At 45.5% G+C, this 20,409-nt stretch overlaps 1 protein-coding gene across 3 annotated transcripts in view; it reads left to right on the plus strand.

Moving 5' to 3' along the window:
- The window catches only part of CLIC5 (chloride intracellular channel 5), a 177,648-nt gene that overhangs the window by 132,272 nt on the left and 24,967 nt on the right, over positions 1–20,409 (plus strand). For all 3 annotated transcript variants that reach the window (XM_010372542.2, XM_030928889.1, XM_010372543.2), the window contains exon 4: positions 4,705–4,811. In XM_010372542.2, coding sequence (XP_010370844.2) covers positions 4,705–4,811 — 107 coding nt within the window. The remainder of the gene's footprint in view (positions 1–4,704; positions 4,812–20,409) is intronic.

The following is a 20,409-nucleotide window of genomic DNA, read 5'->3' on the forward strand; positions in this document are numbered from 1 at the left end:
GTTTCTAAATGAGACTAACATCCATCCCTCTCCTTAGACTGACCCAGTGAACACTCGACAAGGAAGTGTTGTGATTAATGCTGGGATTACTGTTGAGACATTCTGGCCCTTGCCTTTCATCTCCATGGACCGGCCGAAGTTTCTAGGATTCAGCACTCAGAGTCAGGAGCCCTGCCTCTGGCAACCTGTCTACCAGTGTTTGTCGTATGACCTTGGGCCCTCTCAGACCCTCCTTGCCTTCTCATCTCTAAAACGAGGGGGTGAAACTACATAGTCTCCAGAATGCCTTTTGTTGCATGTTCCACGATTCCATGAGTTTCTCAAAGTACTCTTGCAGAGCTGGTTACTGTCTCAAATAATCTTACTACATAGATGCTGTAACAAAAATTCAGGAGGGTAAACTGATATAGTCTAGTTACACAGTATGTCATTTAGTCAGTCATCTAGCAAGAATGATTTAAGTATCAACAGGGTTCAGAACACTGACAGAATTGGAAGACAACTTGAATTCATTATTTTAAAAAACGTATAGCGATAACTCATCACCAGTGAAAAACAAGAATGTTCTGACCTTCTGGGAGGTAGAGAAACAGCCTCCAGACCTCCCACAGGATGGCATGGTAGCTGGGGACAGGAGGTTTAGAGTCAGAGTGACTCAGGTTCAAATCCATACCACTAGGGTTGTGCTAGGCTGCACTAACAAATCAACCATAAAATTCCAATGGCTTAACAGAACACAGGTTTATTTCTCACTTGAGCAAATTCTCAGAGGGTAGTGTGGCCCTGTTCCATCCTGTAGTTTTTGGAATACATGCCCTCCAAGGCTCCTTCAGCAGGGAGAGAGAGAAGAAAGATCTCCCAAAGGGTTTTGCAGGGCCAGGGCTGAAAAAAAAAATGTCATGGTGACATTACTTTCCCTCCTATCACATTGGCCGGAATCCACACACAATGCTAACTTAGGTGCTTAGGTGAGAGAGCAGCTGGGAAATAGAATTACATGGCTATTTAATGACTATGCATTATTCATTCATCGGGCAAATGACCTGAAATCTCTAGAATCTTTAATTCTCATATCTATAAAACAAGAACCATACTATTGATCTTATAGGGCTACTGTAGAAAATACTACTACTGAGCATAGTGCCTGATATGAAGTAAGAGCTCATTAAACGGTAGCTCAAAGAGAAAGAGCGGTCAGTGCCTGTTTTGGGTCTGTCTCCCAGGTGCAATTGTACAGACAATTGGTGACCTTAGGTCTTAAAACCCCAGATCCTAAGGGATATCTTTTAATGAATAAGCCAGGCCTCTTTCACCTCCAGGGATATTTTGCTTACACAGCAGACATGAGTAAAGCACACAGTCAAGGCTTAGAAGAGTCAGACGCATTAACCTCTTTCTCGCCTGAGGGTTTGGTGAACTAAGGAAGTGGGAACAAGGGAGAAGGGAGAGAAAGAGGAAGTCCTTCCACTTTTCAGCTCCTTAGAAAAAGGAGGGAAAACACTCAAGCTGCCATCAGCAAGGCCATTCCATCAGGATCATCTTTCTTTTTCTCCAGTGTATCTATCCCCAACACCAGTCTCAGGGCCTGGTCCTCAGTAGGTGTTTCATGCACATTGGTTTAATTGCATGGCGGGTATCCTTTTGTTTAGTGTCTTGGTTGGCTGCGACTAGTCAGTGAGAAATCAGCTGAAACTCTAAACCAGTTAGGGCACTTACCATCTGCAATGGTTTTCTCTTCCTTTTTGCTACTATTTTCTACTTTTGAATTTTTTTTTTTTTTGGTGAGAAGCCAACTGTTTTACTTCCCAGAATGAAAGTTAAGTGCATGCATCTGAAATAAGATATCTTAAAAACAGGTTGGAGAGAAATTTTCGTCATTTAGATCAGGAGTCAGTAGCTTTATCTGTGAAAGGTCAGATAGTCCTGTGTTTTTGGCTTTGTGTGCTCTTCAGTGTCTGTCATAATTCCACAGTGACACGGGGCAAGAAGCCATAAACTAGTATGGAAGTGAATGGGCATGGCTGTTTCCATAATATTTTACTTATGAACACTGAAATTTGAATTTCATATTATTGTCACATATCACAAAACAGTATCCTCCTTTTGATTTGTTTCAAGCATTTAAAAATGTAAAAACCATTGTTAGCTTGAGAACCACAGACAAATAGGGATCATGGGTCACAGTTTGCTGACTCCTGAGTTAGAAAACTTTATCATCTCTTTGATTATCATCAGATCACATCAAATGTTATTTCAAAGCTGTTTCTGTGAATGAAACACTCTTCCCTAGCCTTTTAGAGAAACAAAATCTTCTTTGTAGTCCACTTCTTTGTGTATTTAAAACATGCCATAAATATGGAGGTAAAATGAATGCACTTATCCTATACAGTATCCTCCCTCAGTGTAGTTACTGAAATTTGTGAGATTGACATCTTAGAGACGCGTTTCCCACAAGAACAAAGCTCAAATGGAACACTGCACTATACAGAAAAGTCCCAACGAGTTCTAGTGCTTGGGAAACAGGATGACACCACCATAGCCCCCTGAATACACAATCCTCTGTCATCATCTTGGATTTGGTACTACATATCCCTATTTGACCCACGCTGATTGTGAAGAAATGATCAGATGACTGAAAGCTTGACCAATTGATGAGATACAGCAAAACAAAGCAAGAAACCCAAACCAAGCTACCCACTGAGGTGCATTTTCTAGGCCTTTCTGTCTACATTATCAAGGAGAAACGAAGAACACTTGGCATTTGTTAATGGTAATTTAAGTTTATCGATTCTAATAGCATGCTGAATTCTATGTGAGATGGCCGAAATAGGATGAGATGCCACTAAATTCCCACGTCTTGGCAGATTATCTAGTATCCTGCAGGAAGCCCTGCTGTGTGCCCCCAGCCACAGCAGATGAATGTGATGATTCTCAGTATACCCAGGAAGACATATGTGGAGCATCGGTGCAGAGCGCCCCCTTCTGGTAGATGGAGACAGCTCCTCCAGGATGCGTAGCTCAGCCTTTAGGGCTCTGGGGCTTTGAGAATCAACGTTATGGGAAGCCACACAACGTGGAATTCCACGTTATGGGAAGCCACACAACGTGGAATTTAAAACCTAGTCTTCCACAGTGAAACTGCCTGGGTTGGGATCCTGGCTCTGCCAGGCAGCCATGTGACCTCAGGCAAATTGCTTAACCTCTCTATGCCACCGTTTCCTTGTGTGGGAAGTTAGGCTAATAACAGTACCAATAGAGTTGTTCTGAGGAGCATATGGTGAATTTGTGTAAAGGGATTAGAACAGTGCATGCCGCACAGTAGGTGCTCAATGCAAATTACCTTTCACTGTTTCCAGAGAAGCAGTGGAGGGGGAAGGACACTGCTGCAGGGCCAGGAAACCAGGTTCTCATCGTCCCTCCACCGTTTATTAGCCATCAACATTTATCTTCTCAGGTATCCAGTTCCCTTCTGTGTAAAAGGAGGACAATAATGCCTTCCTTATCTGCCTCACAGCAGAGAGTTGGACTCTTCCAATGGCAGTATCTCTGAAATTACACAGCCACATAACATGGCCCCAAAAGGAGTCCTAGCTCATGGGCCAGTTGAGGAACAGAAAAGCATTCAAGAACAACAAATATTTTTTTAAATCTTGTTTGGTTCACACTATCAAAAACATCAAAACAGACAAAAAGGATTTTGCTTTTTAAACATAAAACAATCCAACAGCCCGCAGTCAAAAACTATTCACCCAGAGATCACAAAGGTGCATATTAATTGAAAATAATGATAACCTGGCAACTGTCCCCCATCTCTTCCCACCCCTACATGGCCATACCCATAAAATGCTTGTGAAATAATATTTACTTGAGTTGATTTTCTCACTTTGATGGGGCTAATGAGTCCAAGCCCTGGGTTCCCACATGAGCAAGTTTACCTCCTTCAGTCTCAAGGCCAATCATCCTAACTCCAGCCTGCCTCTTGTATTATTCTGGCTTCAAAATGAAAGGCTCTGGGGGAGGGGGGGGGCGGTGAGGGGGGGCGGCAAGGGCTGGATCATTGCAAATCTATCTCCAAATAAAATAAAATAAAATAAAACAATTGAAAACACATGTCCTTTGTTGGAGCTTGGTAGTTTCTGCATCTTATTACTGCACGCAAATAATAAGCATGTGAAGGACATGTCAGAGGAGGACTGTGGGTATTCTTCCTTTGGAGAAGTGGTTTAGTGCTAACATACCTGGCATCTCCTTGCTCCCAGAATCAGCTCTGTGTAGCTAGGATTATAATCACAGTACTAGCAATAGATGGCTATTTTAGTGGGTAGGGGAAGTGTTGAGAACCCTACCTGATAGAGAGGCAAGCTCAGCAGGAACTTTGGTTGGGCCCTCTCACTGGCACATCACTGTTGGTGGTCCCAATAAAAGGGCACACATCCTAAGCCCCCTGAGTGGTATTCTGGTTCTTTACCTAGCAGACTGTGTCACCCTAGGCAGATCTCAGCACCTCTCTGGCCTCTGGTTTCTTCCATGGATGACCTAAGGCTGAGAATGCCCACCCTCCCTATAAGATGAGGATAAAGACCCCCAAAACATTTTGTAGATGCAGCTGGAAAGGGAGGTATTACTCATTGTGATAGGGATAGGCTCGCCCTTAAAGGAGCTCCAAGTCTACTGATTCACAGAACACTGCATCCTCCATTTCAGGTACCCCAAACTGGCTGCAAAACACCGGGAATCCAACACAGCGGGCATTGACATCTTTTCCAAGTTCTCTGCCTACATCAAAAACACCAAGCAGCAGAACAATGCCGGTGAGTGACTCCCTTCCACCAAGAACCCCGGCAGTGTCTGTTTGCTGCCCAAGGCATCTTCAGTTTGCCCGTGGGTATGTCAAATACTTGGGCCAGAGAAGCATCTGGAACCAATACTGCTTATTATTTGCCCCCACTTCCCCCCCACCACCATCTAGTCCCCCTTGACACAGGGGAGGCGGTGGTGGATCCTGCTGCCTGGCTGGTGCAAGAGGAAAGGCCAGGGGCTTTACTGCCAACCTGGAGAGAGGAACACAGTTTGTGCTCTGAGCCTGCCTTATTGCACAGCATAGTGCACTGCACAGGACAGTCCTAACTGCCCATTGTCCCAAGTTCACAACCCTGCCTGTGATCACATTAGAAAAACATATTCCCTCTTCCTTCTGGTCCCTGCAAGATTTCTCCAGGGATTTTTCCAGAGGCCAAGAGAGAGGCAGCACAGTCACTACTGTGGCAAATGCGGAAGGCAGGCCTGAGCTGTGTTCTCCCCTTCTGCAGGACAGTGGGCCCTGGAAAGCCACTCCTCAAAGCCTGTCCCATCCTACATTGGGCCCTTCATTTCTGGCATTGGCTGCAGAATTCAGAACTTGGTTCTCTTGCAGGGCCTTCTGAAAGGGAGCTGAGTTCCCTCCAATTAAGTTCACAGCACTTGCAGTCCTTCATTTGTCATTGCCCTTTAAGAATTACCTAAAGCCACTTGCATGGAACCGTCCAATTAAGCAAGCATAACACTTGAAGAATGCTGTTAGGCCCATGAGGAACAGACTGGCCACTGCAGTGCCAACCTGGGGGGCTTAGATTTTTATCCTATGGGCAATGGCAGCCATTCCCTTGCCCTCAGAATGGGATGACAAGACATCCTCACAGGCTGGATGACTGGAGTCCAGCACAAAGCCAAGCAGTGTAAGTGCTCCATGAATCTTTGTGAATGAATGAGTGACTGATGCACAATGGACCAAAACAAGGGAATAGATGCTAGATGCCCCAGAAGCTCCAAGGAGAATAGCATCTCTTTGGATCAAGGTGACCAGCATATGCAGCCATGCATGGTCAAAGAGATGAAATGTTGGCAGGAACAGAGTTGGTGTAGTGGGAAGTAAATAATTTAGGAAGTTACTGAGGACCTGGATTGTGACAAGTGCAAAACTCGATTCTGGAGGTCCAAAGAAGAAACAAACACTTCCTCAGTCTTCAGTGCCTGGCAGGTACAGAAGGAAAGGCTTCAAGTCAGTTTGATCCAAGAGAGTCTGGAGAGCCGATTAACCGCAGGTAAAAGAACAAAATTATTTCTGCCGAAGGTATTCAGAACCGGAAGCATTTACCATGGGGGTAAATGCATGAGACTCCTTTTCTGGGAGTTTCAACTGGGTCATAAAGATTAAGAAAGAAGCAGTCGGCTGAGATAATTGAGTGGAAGATGTGGGGAAGTTGAGAAAAAGTCAGGGACAGAGACTGGAAAAAGTGACTGAAGCCTGCAGTGCCAGCGTGGAGGGCTTGGTTCTCTGTCTTGTGGGCAATGGCACCCATTAGAGGTGTGTGTAGAGAAACTAGAAAGAGAAACTTTCCAGAAACTTCTGGAAATAAGAAGAAGCCTGTGTAAAACACTTTCAATCTACTTGGTGCTCTTGCTTCATTGCTGCTTGGACCCTGTAGTGTGCTGAGTAGTACTCCCCCAGAATTCACGTCCAGCCTGGGCAACACAGCAAGACCCTGTCTTAAAAAAAACAAACTTGTTTTCAATTAGCTGGGCAAGGTGATGTATGACTGTAGTCCCAGCTACTCAGGAAACCAAAACAAGAGGATTGCTTGAACCGAGGAGGTCAAGGCTGCAGTGAGCTATGATCATGCCACTGCATTCCAACCTGGGTGAAAGAGCAGGGTCCTGTCTCTAAAAAAAATGTTTTTTAATGTATGTCCACCTGGGATCTCAGAAGGTAACCTCACTTGGAAATAGGGTCTTTGCAACTATAATTAGTTAAGGATTTGGCGATGAGATCATCTTGGATTTAGTGTAGTCCCCAAACCCAATGACTGCTGTTCTTAAAAGAATAGGAGAGGGGCCAGGTGTGGTGGCTCTCGCCTGTCATCCCAGTACTGTAGGAGACCAAGACGGGTGGATCACCTGAGGTCAGGACTTTGAGACCTCCGTCTCCACTAAAAATACAAAAATTAGCCAGACGTGGTGGCACATGCCTGTAGTCCCAGCTTCTTGGGAGGCTGAGGCAGGAGAATGACTTGAACCCAGGAGGCAGAGGTTGCGATGAGCTGAGATCACACTGCTGTCCTCCAGCCTGGGCAACAGAACGAGACTCTGCCTCAAAAAAAAAAAAAAAAAAAGAAAAAGAAAAAAAAAAAGAGGAGAGGAGAGGATAGAGACATGCAGGGGAGAAGGTCATGTGAAGACAGTCAGAGACTGGGGTGATGCTGTCACAAGCCAGGAACTCTTAGCTTTCCAGAAGCTGGAAGAGGCAAGGAAAGACACCTGCTAACACCTTGATTTTGGAACTGTAAGGGGAAAAGTCTCTGTTGTGTTAAGCCACCCAACTTGTGGTACTTTGTCGTAGCAGTCCTAGGAAATGAATATGGCCCCTCAGAGCCATTGTGAGAAAGAACAGTCATTGCTGCTTTCCCAGCTGAGAACGCAGAACCAAACAAGAGGACCCATGACTTGTCTGCCCCCAAGGCAGAGCTGGCTCTCGAACCCTCATTTTCAGACGCCACACCCAGCATCCTTTCCTCTTGGCCACAAATATCTTCTTTCATACTTGTCAAAGTGCCCTCAGAAAGATTATCTTATTTGAGCCTTCCAGGTTTTTAAAATTATAAATGGTATTTACATATTATCCATATTTACAGTTCTCCTATTCCCAAGGCCAAAGCCAGTTTCCACCAAATGCCGCATATCCATTTCTTATAAACTCAGTACTCTCCAATTTTCATTGTTTCCCCTTCTTCTGTTTCACCCTGTTTTCTTCTGTAATGAGACTTGCCCTTGTGACTCCTGCTTCCCCTAACTCATTTGCACATTTCAAAGCTCCAGCATTGCTGCTTTCCCAAAGAGCCTGTCCCCAGATGTGCTATTCCACCTTCTGTTTAACAAGACACCACACATTCCTTCCCTAGAACTATAACTTGCCCACGCCCCTCCCTTCCTCTTTACTTGTCCTTCCTCCCACCCAATATCCCCCAGTTGTGGTCCACTGGGTCCAAAATTCTTAGACTTAGCAAGCCAGAGGTCAAGGCTCCCGTAGGGCTTGCCCTCCTGTAGAGAGCAACACGGCTCCTACGCTACGGTCCCAGAGCCCCACAGCCCCTGACCCGGGAGAGGGTCCCTCCCCTTTCTGTTCTGTGTGAGCTCTGTGGCTGTGGCCGCTCCCCAAAAGCATCAGCATTGAGGCCCAGGCCTCCTTCCATATGCCGCCCTACACTACTTTGCCATTTTGTTTCCCCTCTGGATCTTCAGCGCTGCACCTAGTTCTCCAACTTTCTTTCTTTAAAGGGTTTCTCTTGTGTTTTCATTTACTTTATCTTGAGCAGAGCCCTCCCTCCCCTCCACCTGGTCACTAATGCCCCAGCCCCTATACACACACTGACCCAGGTCATGATCCTTCTCTGCCCTCTCAACATGAAAACAAGAGAAAAACCAACACCGTTACATGGTTCTCCATGGTGGGTCATCTCTCCACTCCTGTGGTGACTACAGGAACCACCAAGTAAAATTTCCCTGTTGTTCCCCAAAGCCTCATAAGTTCCCAGCTACCACATCCATGGGAGCCATCCCGGCAGTACTGGAGTAATGGAGAGAATCATCCATTAGTCTGTACAGTCAGTCATTCATTGATTCATTCAAAAAACTGCAAGTTATACAAAGTGTCTACAAGTCCGAGCTAATATTTAAAGGGCACTGCTTATGTGCCAGGTACTGTGCTAGGTTCTGGAGTTGCCAAGGCAATGAGACAAAGTCATTGCCCTCCATGAACCTAACAATCTACAGGGGGCTGTAAAACATGGAAACATGCAATTCCTGGCCTGGGATTGAATCCCAGCACTTTTAACTGCACAACTTTACCCAAGAGACTTACTTTCTCTGAGCCTCTGGCTCTGCATCTGTAAAATGGACTTTATATTCAGATTCCTTATCTGCCAATTAAGGCAAAATAATATCACCAAGGTTTGTAATGCAGGTTCATCTATTTTATAACTCAGTGCGTGTAAAACCCTTAGTGCAGAGCCTGGCCTAGTAACTGTTAAATTTGATTATTCTGATTATTGCTATTAGCACAAAAATAGGACCAGGATGAATAATGGCATCAGAAACTGCTGCTTCAGCTCTTGCTTCCCCTTCAGTGAGCTCTTCCAGATCTCCCACCCATTCAGTCTATTTTCTACTTTTTAGACTTTGTTGGTGCATGGTCCTCCTCTCCAAAGTGTCATCAAGGAGCGTCAGCAGCCTGGCCCGACTCTCATACCTCAGCAGCCTTGCATTTTTTTTGTTCCCCGAGTGATGATTCTGTGCTCCGTGTTGAGGACTATCACTGTACTTGCCTCTCCTCTGTAATTTCTAAATCTGGGTCCCTTTGGTCTGCAGTAACCAGATTCTACCTCCATGCCCCCTCCTCTCACTCTTTCCAAACCTGCTCTTTACTTCACTTAAATGTAGCCTGGATTTTCTCATGACTGGGTGGTAAGACCCCACATTAAGTCAGGTGCTACTTGGGGAAGTTGCTTCGTTTTCTTGTGCCTTAAGATCTCTCACCCCCACCCCTTGTTTTGGGGAGAAGGATAAGGACTGTGTTTCTAAACATGCCATTTTTCCCATGCAGAGAGGCAGGCGACTCTGAGTGGCTCAACTTGCAGACTCTAAAGCCGACTGCTTTAGAGTTCAGACACCAGCTTTGCCTCTTGTCCTTGTAACATGGGGCAGGTTACTTCAACTCTGTAATGCCTCAGTTTCCTCATCTGTGAAATGGGGGTAATAACTGTGCATACCTCATAAGTGTGCTTGGAATAATGCCCACCACCATGTTCAAAGTCAGCTGCTGGGGCCGGGCACGGTGGCTTACCCCTGTAATCCCAGCACTTTGGGAGGCCGAGGTGGGTGGATCATCTGAGGTCAGGAGTTCGAGACCAGCCTGACCAATAAGGCGAAACCCTGTCTCTACTAAAAATACAAAAATTAGTCGGGTGTGATGACAAGCACCTGTAATCCCAGCTACTCAGGAGGCCTAGGGAGGAGAATCACTTGAATCTGGGAAGCGGAGGTTGCAGTGAGCCGAGATCGCGTCACTGCACTCCAGCTTGGGCAACAAGAGTGAAAATCCTTGTTTTTGGTGCCAATGTCGTATTCTCATGTGCTTTTGCCCCTTTCTTTGTAGCTGGAGAGGAAGCAGGCATGCCTATGCCTGTAGCCTAAGACAATAATTCAGTATTTCTCCTGCTGTATTCACGCCGACCACCTTCCATCCATCATTCTTTTGCACAGCCCACTTCCATGGGACTGCCTTTCCCCTAGTGAGAGATCTAAAAAGCCCCAAGTGCAATGGTATCTAATCTGTATCACATGCAGTCTCAAGGCTTAAGCTCTCTCAGGCCTCTCAGGCGACCTGCACTAAATGGTGTTTTGCCCAATCTGGATGATTTTAGTCTTTCAAGGCTTCCTATGAATTCCCCCTTTTCTTCCCCCTTCAAGTCCACTTTTCTCTCTTGTTTCCACCTCTGTATTCCTCTGTCTTGGGAGGCCTTCTTTCTATTTTAAAATTTATACTCCACTTGTTTCAGAAAGGCTTTATAGTTACTCACAGGGATGTATAAAGCATGTCAAACCAACAAAGGCCAGGAGGAGGTGAGAAAGAAAAACAAGGAGACTACCAAAAAATGGAGCCCTGGGTGAGTTAAAACAGTCGGGGCAGCCCCGGGGCCTTCGTGCACCACACAGAAGGTAGACCACAAAGTTGGCTCTAAACTTGTGAGCAGACAAAGCAAAACAGGGCCCCCGGTCAGCTGCAGCTCGGTCCTCCTAGAAGATAAAAACAAACCAGCCTCCCAGAAGAATAACAAATATTCCTGCTGTGAGCCGCAGGCACGGGAGGAGCTGTGGTTTCCATTTTCTTTGGTTCTCCCCTCCTGTGACTTCTCTTTCAGGCTGCTGTAGACTCCAGGCCCTGCTGCATTTCTGCTGCTCTGACTCCTCTCCATCTTCCCCCACCTGTGGGCTGTGCTCCTCCCCATCTCACAACCCCTGTGTTCTCTCTTCACCTGAAACTCACTTTCTTCCTTTCTCTCCATCTTCTCTGGAAGACTCAGGAGACCTCCCTGCAGCTTCAGACGTGTGTCACCAACCTCCCTGCTCCTCTCTGTCCACCCAGGACATGGGACACAAAACAGCCCATCTGGGCTTATCTATTTTCATCAAGACGAATGGGGTCCTGCACTAAGTATGCAAAACTGCACCCCTTTCACTCGAAAGGTTGCACCTAGTTCTCTTTTTATGGAAGACTGAGATGTCCTAACATACTCTTCCTAAAATACTTGTCCTAATAAGGTGCTTCTAACTTCCTAAAGAAAGCCCTAAAAATCTTCCTTGGTATCTGTGATGTGCTGGGCACAGTGCTGTGTGTTCAGGGTACAAGGACCATGCTCAGATTGCATTGCCCTTCATTAGTTGTAACTGCAGTGGCCATGTTTTCCAAACTGAAAATCAGATGCCTAACAAATTGCCTTCATTGAAAATAATCAAATTATAAGAAATTGGTACTGTCCCAGGAAATCCAGGACACATGTTCCCAAATGAAAAGCACCTGGTTAGGGTTAAGCCCTCTGCTTCTCCTTTCTCTCTCCAATCCAAGCTCAAACCTGGTTACCAGAGGGCGAGGGAGTGTACCTTAGTTCCCACCACCTCCTGGTTCCCAATTTGTGGCTGGAACAAAAAAGTAGCCATTAGCCACACAGGTCCCTGAGCAGTCTTGGTTCTGTTTCCAAATAAAGGCCAAGGTTTCCACCTCCCTAAGGCTCACGTCAGAGGCTCCTCTTCCTGGAACCTGGAAATGGGCATTGTGCTCCCTGGGCTTATTCTGGAAAAATTGATTGTCCCTGCTACATAGAATGGAAGAAGACTCTCGGGTTATTCTAGGAACCTCAGTGAACTTATCTCAGAATTCAGATGATCATTCTCACTGAATGGGAACGTGATTGAAGGAGTACATTGTGGTTCTTATTAACACAATATCAATGACTGCCATCCTGCCTCACTCGTTTCCCTTCCTCATCTCCTAGAGCCCTCATAAAAGGCAGCAGGGGCGAGCCAGCCACAGCTGCATTCCTCGCTATTTCCTTGTGTTCGTGTTCCATTCAGGCCTGAATCTTCAAATTGCTCCAGTCTTCTCCTTCTAAGAAGTGCCACCTGCAGTGGGTCATGCTCCTGGCTAATGCTGCTAGAAAAAGAACTCATCTGTATCACTGGCAGTCTTTCTTTTCTTTCCAGGTTCTCATGGTTTCTCATGGTTTATGTCCTCAACAACCCATCCCTGTCCTCCCATCATGTAGACTGCCTGGTGTGACCACACCAACAGGCTGATTCCTGCAGCCTGCTCTGGTCCTGCCTACCTGGGAGTCACAGTGCCTCCTCCCCTTCACTCCCTTTTAATAAAATCTTAAGACTCTTAAAGTAAACATATTAAACAAGATCATCCTCATTCGGTGTATAGAAAATGTAGGCTTGCACACTTCAGCTCAACATTAGGAAGTTTACGGTTAGGCCGGGCATGGTGGTTCACGCCTGTAATCCCAGCACTTTGGGAGGCCGAGGCAGGCAGATCATGAGGTCAGGAGTTTGAGACCATCCTGTCCAACATGGTGAAACCCCGTCTCTACTAAAAATACAAAAATTAGCTGGCTGGGGTGGCACATGCCTGTAATCCCATCTACTTGGGAGGCTGAGGCAGGAAAATCGCTTGAACCAGGGAGTCAGAGGGTACAGTGAACCGAGATGGTGCCACTGCACTCCAGCCTGGTGACAGAATGAGGCTCTAACAAAAAAAAAAAAAAAAAGAAAGAAAGAAAGTTTACAATTAAATCTGTAGAATGGACTGCCAGCGAAAGAACTGAGCATCCCATCAACAGAAAGGACCAAAAAGAGGCTGGATCTTTGGAGGTAGGAACTGCCTAATCTAAGGTGCCATTGACTGTACGACACTATTATTTTAAACACTGGCTGGGCGCAGTGGCACACACCTGTAATCCCAACACTTTGGGAAGCCAAGGTGGGCAGATCACTTGAGGTCAGGAGTTTGAGATCAGCCTGGCCAACATGGCAAAACCCAGTCTCTATTAAAACTACAAAAAAACTAGCCAAGCATGGTGGTGCACACTTGTAATTCCAGCTACTTGGGAGGCTGAGGCAGGAGAACCGCTTAAACCCGGGAGGCAGAGGTCACAGTGAGCCAAGATCATGCCACTGCTCTCCAGCCTGGGCGACAGAGCAAGATTCCATCTCAAAAACAAACATACAACAAAACCTCTAAGAAACAACAACAAAAAATGCTATCACTTAAACAAAGTGTTTTCACTTAACCTCTCATATTTTGATTGTAAGACATTGCCTGATTTCACAGATGCTAAAGAGTGAAAAAAAAATGTGCACCTTAGACTTGATGAGATGTATTAGTGGACTTTCACAGTCCTTTCCAGATCTAACCTTTTATTACTTCCTTAACGCTATTCAGTGATATATCAGACCCTCCTTTTGCTTGACCTTGAGCTACCCTGTTGGAAAAAAAGTGAATCAAGTTCAACATTGCTTCTAAATTGCTCTGGGATAGCTGTACTAGCTCCATCTCCAGTAAATAGCAACTCTGCTTCTCTGTCCCTCTTGCCTGGAAACAGGTAGCACTTCCTAGTAAGTCAGGCTTTGGCAAGCTTTCTCTGTAAAGGGTCAGAGAGTAAGTAGTTTAGGCTTTGCAAGCTACACAGCCTCTACCAGACTCTGCTCAATTCTGCTGCAGGAATCATAAAGCAGCCACAGATAATATGTAAGCAAATAAATAGGACTGTGCTCCAACAAAACATCATTAATGGACACTGAAATTTGAATTTCACATCATTCTCACATCATGAAATATTATTCTTCTTTTGATTTTTTTCCAACCATGCAAAAATGTAAAAAACAAAACAATTCTTAGCTTGAGGGCAGCATGAAAGTAGGCAGTGAACTGGATTTAGTCCTTGGATTGTAATTTGCTGACCTCAGTCTTAGGCAGTCCGTGGCAACCTCCTTAGGCAGTCCGTGGCAACAGAACGTGGCAAGTTCTGTTAATTTCAGTATGCCTCAGCCTCCTCAACGGTAATATGGAGATTGTAATAGCACCCTCTCTTGTAGATTTGTCATGTTAATTAGATGAATTAATGCATATAAATCACTTAGGACAGTTCCTGGCACACAGTAGGCACCAATGTGTGATAGCTATTGCTGCTGCTGCTGTTGCTGCTGCTGCTATTAATTTCACAATGCTTCCCCCCTACCCCCATATCTAGTGTCCACCCTTTGGACTGGGCAACCCAGCTTTCCCTGTAATGTGGAAGCATGTGCTGCCCTCTTCTGGCAGGCAGAGGAATCGTCGCCAGAGCCAGCTGATATGATTCATTCAAGGCCTGTGGATTTGCAAGGGTCTTCCTATACAAGGATTCAGTTTTAGCTAAGCCAGAGCTTAGAGGGTTCAGACAAGGCTAGGTCTTCTTCAAGGCTCAAAGTCACCTTCCACTATCTGTCTCCCGCATCAAGGGAAGGGCATGTCCACCAGGCCTGACAGATCTCCCGGAGGTCCCTGGCAGCCCTTCCCAATGACAACTGCCCCCAAATGTTTCTTTCTCCCTTTCCTCTCCCCATTCTACAACCTCCAGTCTTTACATTTATGAACTTCCTTGACCTAAAATAAAAAAGTGCTTGAAAGGATTCAGAGCGGCCTGGGAGGGCTGTTAGCCTAGAACTAACAAGCCCCTTATTATCAAAGGCCCTGTGCTTTCCCCTAAAGCATCATGAAAGCCACTGCTGCTTCGGGGTAGGTGGGGAGGAGGGTGGGGGGCAGTGAGGTGGGGCATTTTTTTCCAGATTCCCAGGATGTGGTGAGCCACGTTTAAAAGAGAGTGTGTATATTTATTATTCCAAGCCACTTCAATCACAAGGCGCTTCATGCCTTCTCCCCTTCCTCCCTCCCAGCCCCCAGCCCCCCGTGTTACAGTGGCCCTGTCTGGAGGGCCTGGCCATCCAGGGGATGGGTGCGGCATCCCCTTCTCATTCTGCCTTGTGCTCTGCCACGGGTCTGATGAGAAAGCTAAGGCTACGTGTAAAAGCAGCAGGAATGTGAAACCTAATTACCCCGTAGCGTGCTCAGAAACAGAGTCACTTAGGTGGCCCTGGGCTCCATGTCTACTGTGTTGGAAACACAGAGCAGTTCTTTTGGAGGACAGTTGGGTCCCAGGAAGACCTCCACAGAGGCCTGGGAGCCCCACGGTGGGCTGTTATCAGGCCATCTCGATGAAGGCTCCTGGGTGGTCAGGCCGACCTCCACAGCAGTGCGGATAACATGTGACCGTCTCGCCACTTCCTCATAAAGCAGCCATTGCTGTCTCCTTTCAAAAACGCCTCTGGTCACAAAGGGACCCTTCAGGCTGCCTTCCTTGGCAACCCCTGTGTGCAAATAGCCAACTAGGGGTATTTTGTTTGTTGGTTTGTTGGGTTAAAGTTTTGCTTTGACTAGCATTCTTGCAAGGAAAAACAAATAGCCTAGGCTCGGTGGGACCCACCTCGGAGGTCTGGTGGGCTCTGCATTTGCATGTCCTCATCTCCTCCCTCAAGGAGGGTCCTTGAGGCTGAGGGCAGGAGGGAGGGGAGGGGGCAAATGCTTTCTCTGGCCCCTCCCATGAGCTGCCCCAGGGATTCCCCCAGAGGGTCTTTGATTTGGTTCATTATTAGGTGGATGCTTGCAATTTATAATTTAACAAATCTTGCTCCTGAAACGAATCCTTGGGCAGTTGTAAGGAAGGCGGTTGGTGGCGGTGTGGCCTGTTGAATGGGGCAGGCATGGGGAGGAGGGGGTGGGGACAGCTGAGCCCTGCATGGGTGGGCGCATTCATTAGTGGAATTTTGCTGTGTGGGCTCCCCGACTGGAGTAGAGCGGCGACCACCAACACCATTCCATGTGGTGGAATTTCCCGCTGTCTAACCAGAATGAGTTCTCCTGGCCTGGCCTGGATGCAGATCAAGACCTGGGGAATAAAGGAACATTAAACAACCGATTTGCACATGAGTTAAATGCTCTTTCACCTCTTCTTACCGTTACCTCATCCTATGCAACCGACACCTCTTGTCTTTGTGCAGTCTACATATAGGAACCAAATACGTTTCTCAATCTCTCTCTCTCTCTCTCCACACACACACACACACACACACACACACACACACACATACACACACACACACACTTATGCACTTCGTGTGTGTTCTGATGTTCCCATGTACTGGCAAGGCCATCACATACCTCCTTAGACAGGCTCATTTCAATTAATCTGAAAAAAAGTGCTTACATGCAAAATTATATTCGTGATGGGACACAATGTAAGTCTCATAACTTTACCACTAAGCACAGGATATGCAGACCACAGAATACAGTAGTGTGTCCATGGGTGTGTGTGTCTACATTTCATAGTGTGTGTGTGTAGGTTGAAAGTATCATAGTTCTAGCAAAAGCTTCAGCATTTCTCGGCTTTGAAACATCTTTTGCTACCAACTAGTGTTGCAAAGACATAAGAATTAAAACCAGAGATTAAATCTAGCCTGGTATTCTGACTTTATCAGCAGTTTAGAGAGGATAATTTGTTGGGGAAAAGTTGCTACATGGAAGTTTGCCTTTAAAACCCCAGGCTTTCTTTCAAATCTCGCTCCAGAGCCATCTTGCAGGAAGACACTCCACCCCACCTCAAGCTTGTTTCCAGGCTGAGCCGGAGTAGCCTCATGAGCTAAAGACAAGCACAGACTTAAGGCTTAAGCATAAAGCAGCACTTCTTTTCATTCCTCTTGTTAGCCAGACCATTTTCTACCTTGCACATACATTTGAATCCCCTGTGAGTTTTAGGGGAAGAATAACCCCATAGGTCCTTAGTTGGAAGGGACCCCTGTAACAAAAGACAGATTAACAAGAGAAAAACAAGCAGAATTTTATTAACACATGTATTTCCTATAATGAGGAGTTTTCCAAGAGATGGCTTTGAATTCTAGTTTCACAGCATCTTCATCAAAGGACAGTAAATTTTCAGAGATGTGACAAGGGAAAAAAACTTTGAGTCTCTAGGGGCAGCAACTTGGGGGGATAGCAAATGAATAGCAGATAAAGGCCAGTTAGCAAAGCTTGTTCAGTGTAGATTCCTGCAGAGCCATCTCCAGGAGCATAAGGGTCTTAAGTTGTTTTCAGTGGTTCTCCCTGGTAGAAGTGGGGAGGCAAGATACGTTTTGTCTTTGTAAATCTATGTCCTGCTTTTAGACAAATAGATGGAGGGCAGAGAGCTTTACTGTCTCTGTTTCTTCTGAATTGTCTTCATCTCAACAATCTTTCCTATTTTGGGGGTGGCATATCATCCTGGTTTCCCACAGGGTCTTGTTATGAAGCAGATATTTAGGCAGTGGATCTGGGGCGAGGCCTGAGAGCTCCCAGGCGATTCTGACACTGCTGGTCCAGAGCTGTGCTGTGAGAAGCACGGTTCTGAGCAGCTCTCTCTGTGAGGAAGTGTGCTGAGTGTGCCTCCTTCATCATTGTCACCCCCAGACCCCAGCTCAGCATCTGCCCAGGGCAGATGCTCCATCATTATTTGTTAAATGAGTGAAAAAAAGTATCCCACACACCCCAACATGCCTCTACCGTGTCTATGCCTTTGCCTAGGAGATGATGACGGGGTCTCATCAGAGCCACAGGCAAGTCCTCCAGCCACTTCCTGTCCCGGCTGTGGAACCTCACCTTTTAAATCTGTCCCCATGTTGCAGACTCCCCTATGCTCTGACTGTATTTATTTAAAATTTCCCAGTCCCCCTTTAAATCCTATGATGTTCTGTGACTAGCATTGTCTTTGACCTGAGAACATACAATGATTTTGTAGCCTCCGTTATATGATATCAAGCTTCATGGTGAATAATCTCACTTACAACCAATCAACAAAGGAGTGCAAAAAACTGAGCAGCTCTCCTCAGTAGGATGGCCAGTGTGCTGGTGGGCTTTGCAGAAGTGGAATTTTTCTTTTCACCATTATTTTTATAACCGCATTCAAGGGAAATTCTATTTGGTGTTAAAGGTGATACTTTACCAAGAGTCAAAAGAGAAAACACAGAAGGCTAATTTCTAGTGTTTTTTCAGCTAGAAGTCAGATAAATGTCAAATTATTTTTCTAAGACCCCTGGTGGACAAAGCATTTAATAATCTGGATAAAGGTAAATAAAATATGTTTCTCTGGCCGGGCGCAGTGGCTCATACCTATAATCCCAGCACTTTGGGGGGCTGAGGCGGGCAGATCACAAGGTCAGGAGATGGAGACTATCCTGGCTAACACAGTGAAACCCTGTCTCTATTAAAAATACAACAACAACAACAAAAATCAGCCGGGTGTGGTGGTGGGCACCTGTAGTCCCAGCTACTCGGGAGGCTGAGGCAGGAGAATGGCGTGAACCCAGGAGGTGGAGCTTGCAGTAAGCCGAGATCGCGCCACTGCACTCCAGCCTGGGTGATGGAGCGAGACTCTGTCTCAAAAAATAAAAAAATAAAATAAATAAATAAATATATATGTGTGTGTGTGTGTATATGTGTGTGTGTATATACATGTGTGTGTGTGTGTGTGTATATGTGTGTGTATATATATGTTTCTCTGTGTGCATGTCTAGAACCTCTTCCCTTCCTGAACATTCTGGGGAGGGGAGGGTTGAGTCACGTGATTTCTCAGACCTCCTGCACTCAGCTCAAACTCTGATGGTCTCATGCCCACTGATGTTTGCCGTGATAGTTATCCCTGTTCTGTCTCCATTGTGGGGACCCCAAAGATGAGTTTTACTCAACATTTTGCCCAGGTCTGAAACTGCCTCAGTTCTACCTGAGTCATTTGGCAGAGAGGTTGGTGCTAACCTATGCTTCTCTCTTGGCTCTGATAACAAAGTGGCTAGGACTCTGTGGGAGGGCATCTCAGGCCAAACTAATCAAATCCCTTCATCCATTCTCAAAAGACCAAGGGCTACTATTAAACAAAGAAAGGGAACCATTGTTCCTCTACAGAGTTAAAGCTTGTTACATCAGTATATAGACATAGAATTGCATGATTTTAGGGTCCTTCGTCTTTCCTCACACCCCACTGAATAGCTTATTCTTTCAACAAATACTTATTCAGTACCAGACGCTGTGCAAGGTGCTAGAATAAAAGTGGAATAATGAGGTTGGGCACAGTGACTCATGCCTGTAATCCCAGCACTTTGGGAGGCTGAGGTAGGTGGATCACGAGGTCAGGAATTCGGGACCAACCTGGCCAATATGGTGAAACCCCATCTCTACTAAAAATACAAAAATCAGCTGGGCATGGTGGCGCGTGCCTATAGTCCAAGCTACTTGGGAGGCTGAGGCAGAAAAATTGCTTGAACCGGGGAGGCAGAGGTTGCAGTGAGCTGAGATTACACCACCGCATTCCAGCCTGGGTGACAGAGAGAGACTCTATCTAAAAAAAAAAAAAAAAAAAAAAAAAAAAAGGAATAATGAAATATTGCCATATTGGCAATACCTATGTATTTTGGCAAATGTTGTGTTTGGCTGTTTGTAATAGAAGCTTGACTACAGTGGCTAAAGCAAATATGTATTTTATTAGCAAAACCTATCTAGCGTTTTACTATGAGCCATGCCCTGTTCTAAACACTCTTGATAAATGTTTACTTCTTAAGAGGAATTTGCTTTTCTCACATAACAAGAAGTCCAGAGAGGAGAGAGTTCCAGGCAAATGTAGTTTCTGAAAGAAGTCGAAAATTGAGCTGCTGCTTAGAGCTCCTGATTCTCCATCTTTAGTGTGTGATCTTCATTCTTATTTCACAGGATAGCTGCTCCACCTCCAAATATCACATCCACATTCCAGACAATGCCAGCTGCATCTATCTTATTTTTTTCAGAAGCCCATTGATTAATTTCCACCAATATCTCATTAGCCAGAACTTGTTTATTTGGCCTTCTATAGCTGAAATTCTGAAATTCTGGGAATCTATGAAGATAAGTATTTTTGATAGGGCACATTGCTACCCTGAAAAAAAAAAACTATATATATGTATATATATGGGCTCTGTTTTCTACTAGTAACAAAGAAAAGGAGACTGAACTCTTGTATATTCGATTCTTGTATATTCACTTTCAAGTTAAGATAATTTTTTTTCTCTCTCTGGTGAAAATACCTGTCCTAGCCATTACCAAAAAGGACACACTATTTTAAATTCTGCTTTGGTGTTGGAAAAATCTGTCATTTACCCCCTACTAGATTTCAGGAAACAGAAGTGCAAAATTGCACATTTAATTTGCTACACACTTCAAACTTTAGAAGA

The sequence above is a fragment of the Rhinopithecus roxellana genome, chromosome 4 (genome assembly GCF_007565055.1).
Source record: "Rhinopithecus roxellana isolate Shanxi Qingling chromosome 4, ASM756505v1, whole genome shotgun sequence".
Taxonomy (NCBI): domain Eukaryota; kingdom Metazoa; phylum Chordata; class Mammalia; order Primates; family Cercopithecidae; genus Rhinopithecus; species Rhinopithecus roxellana.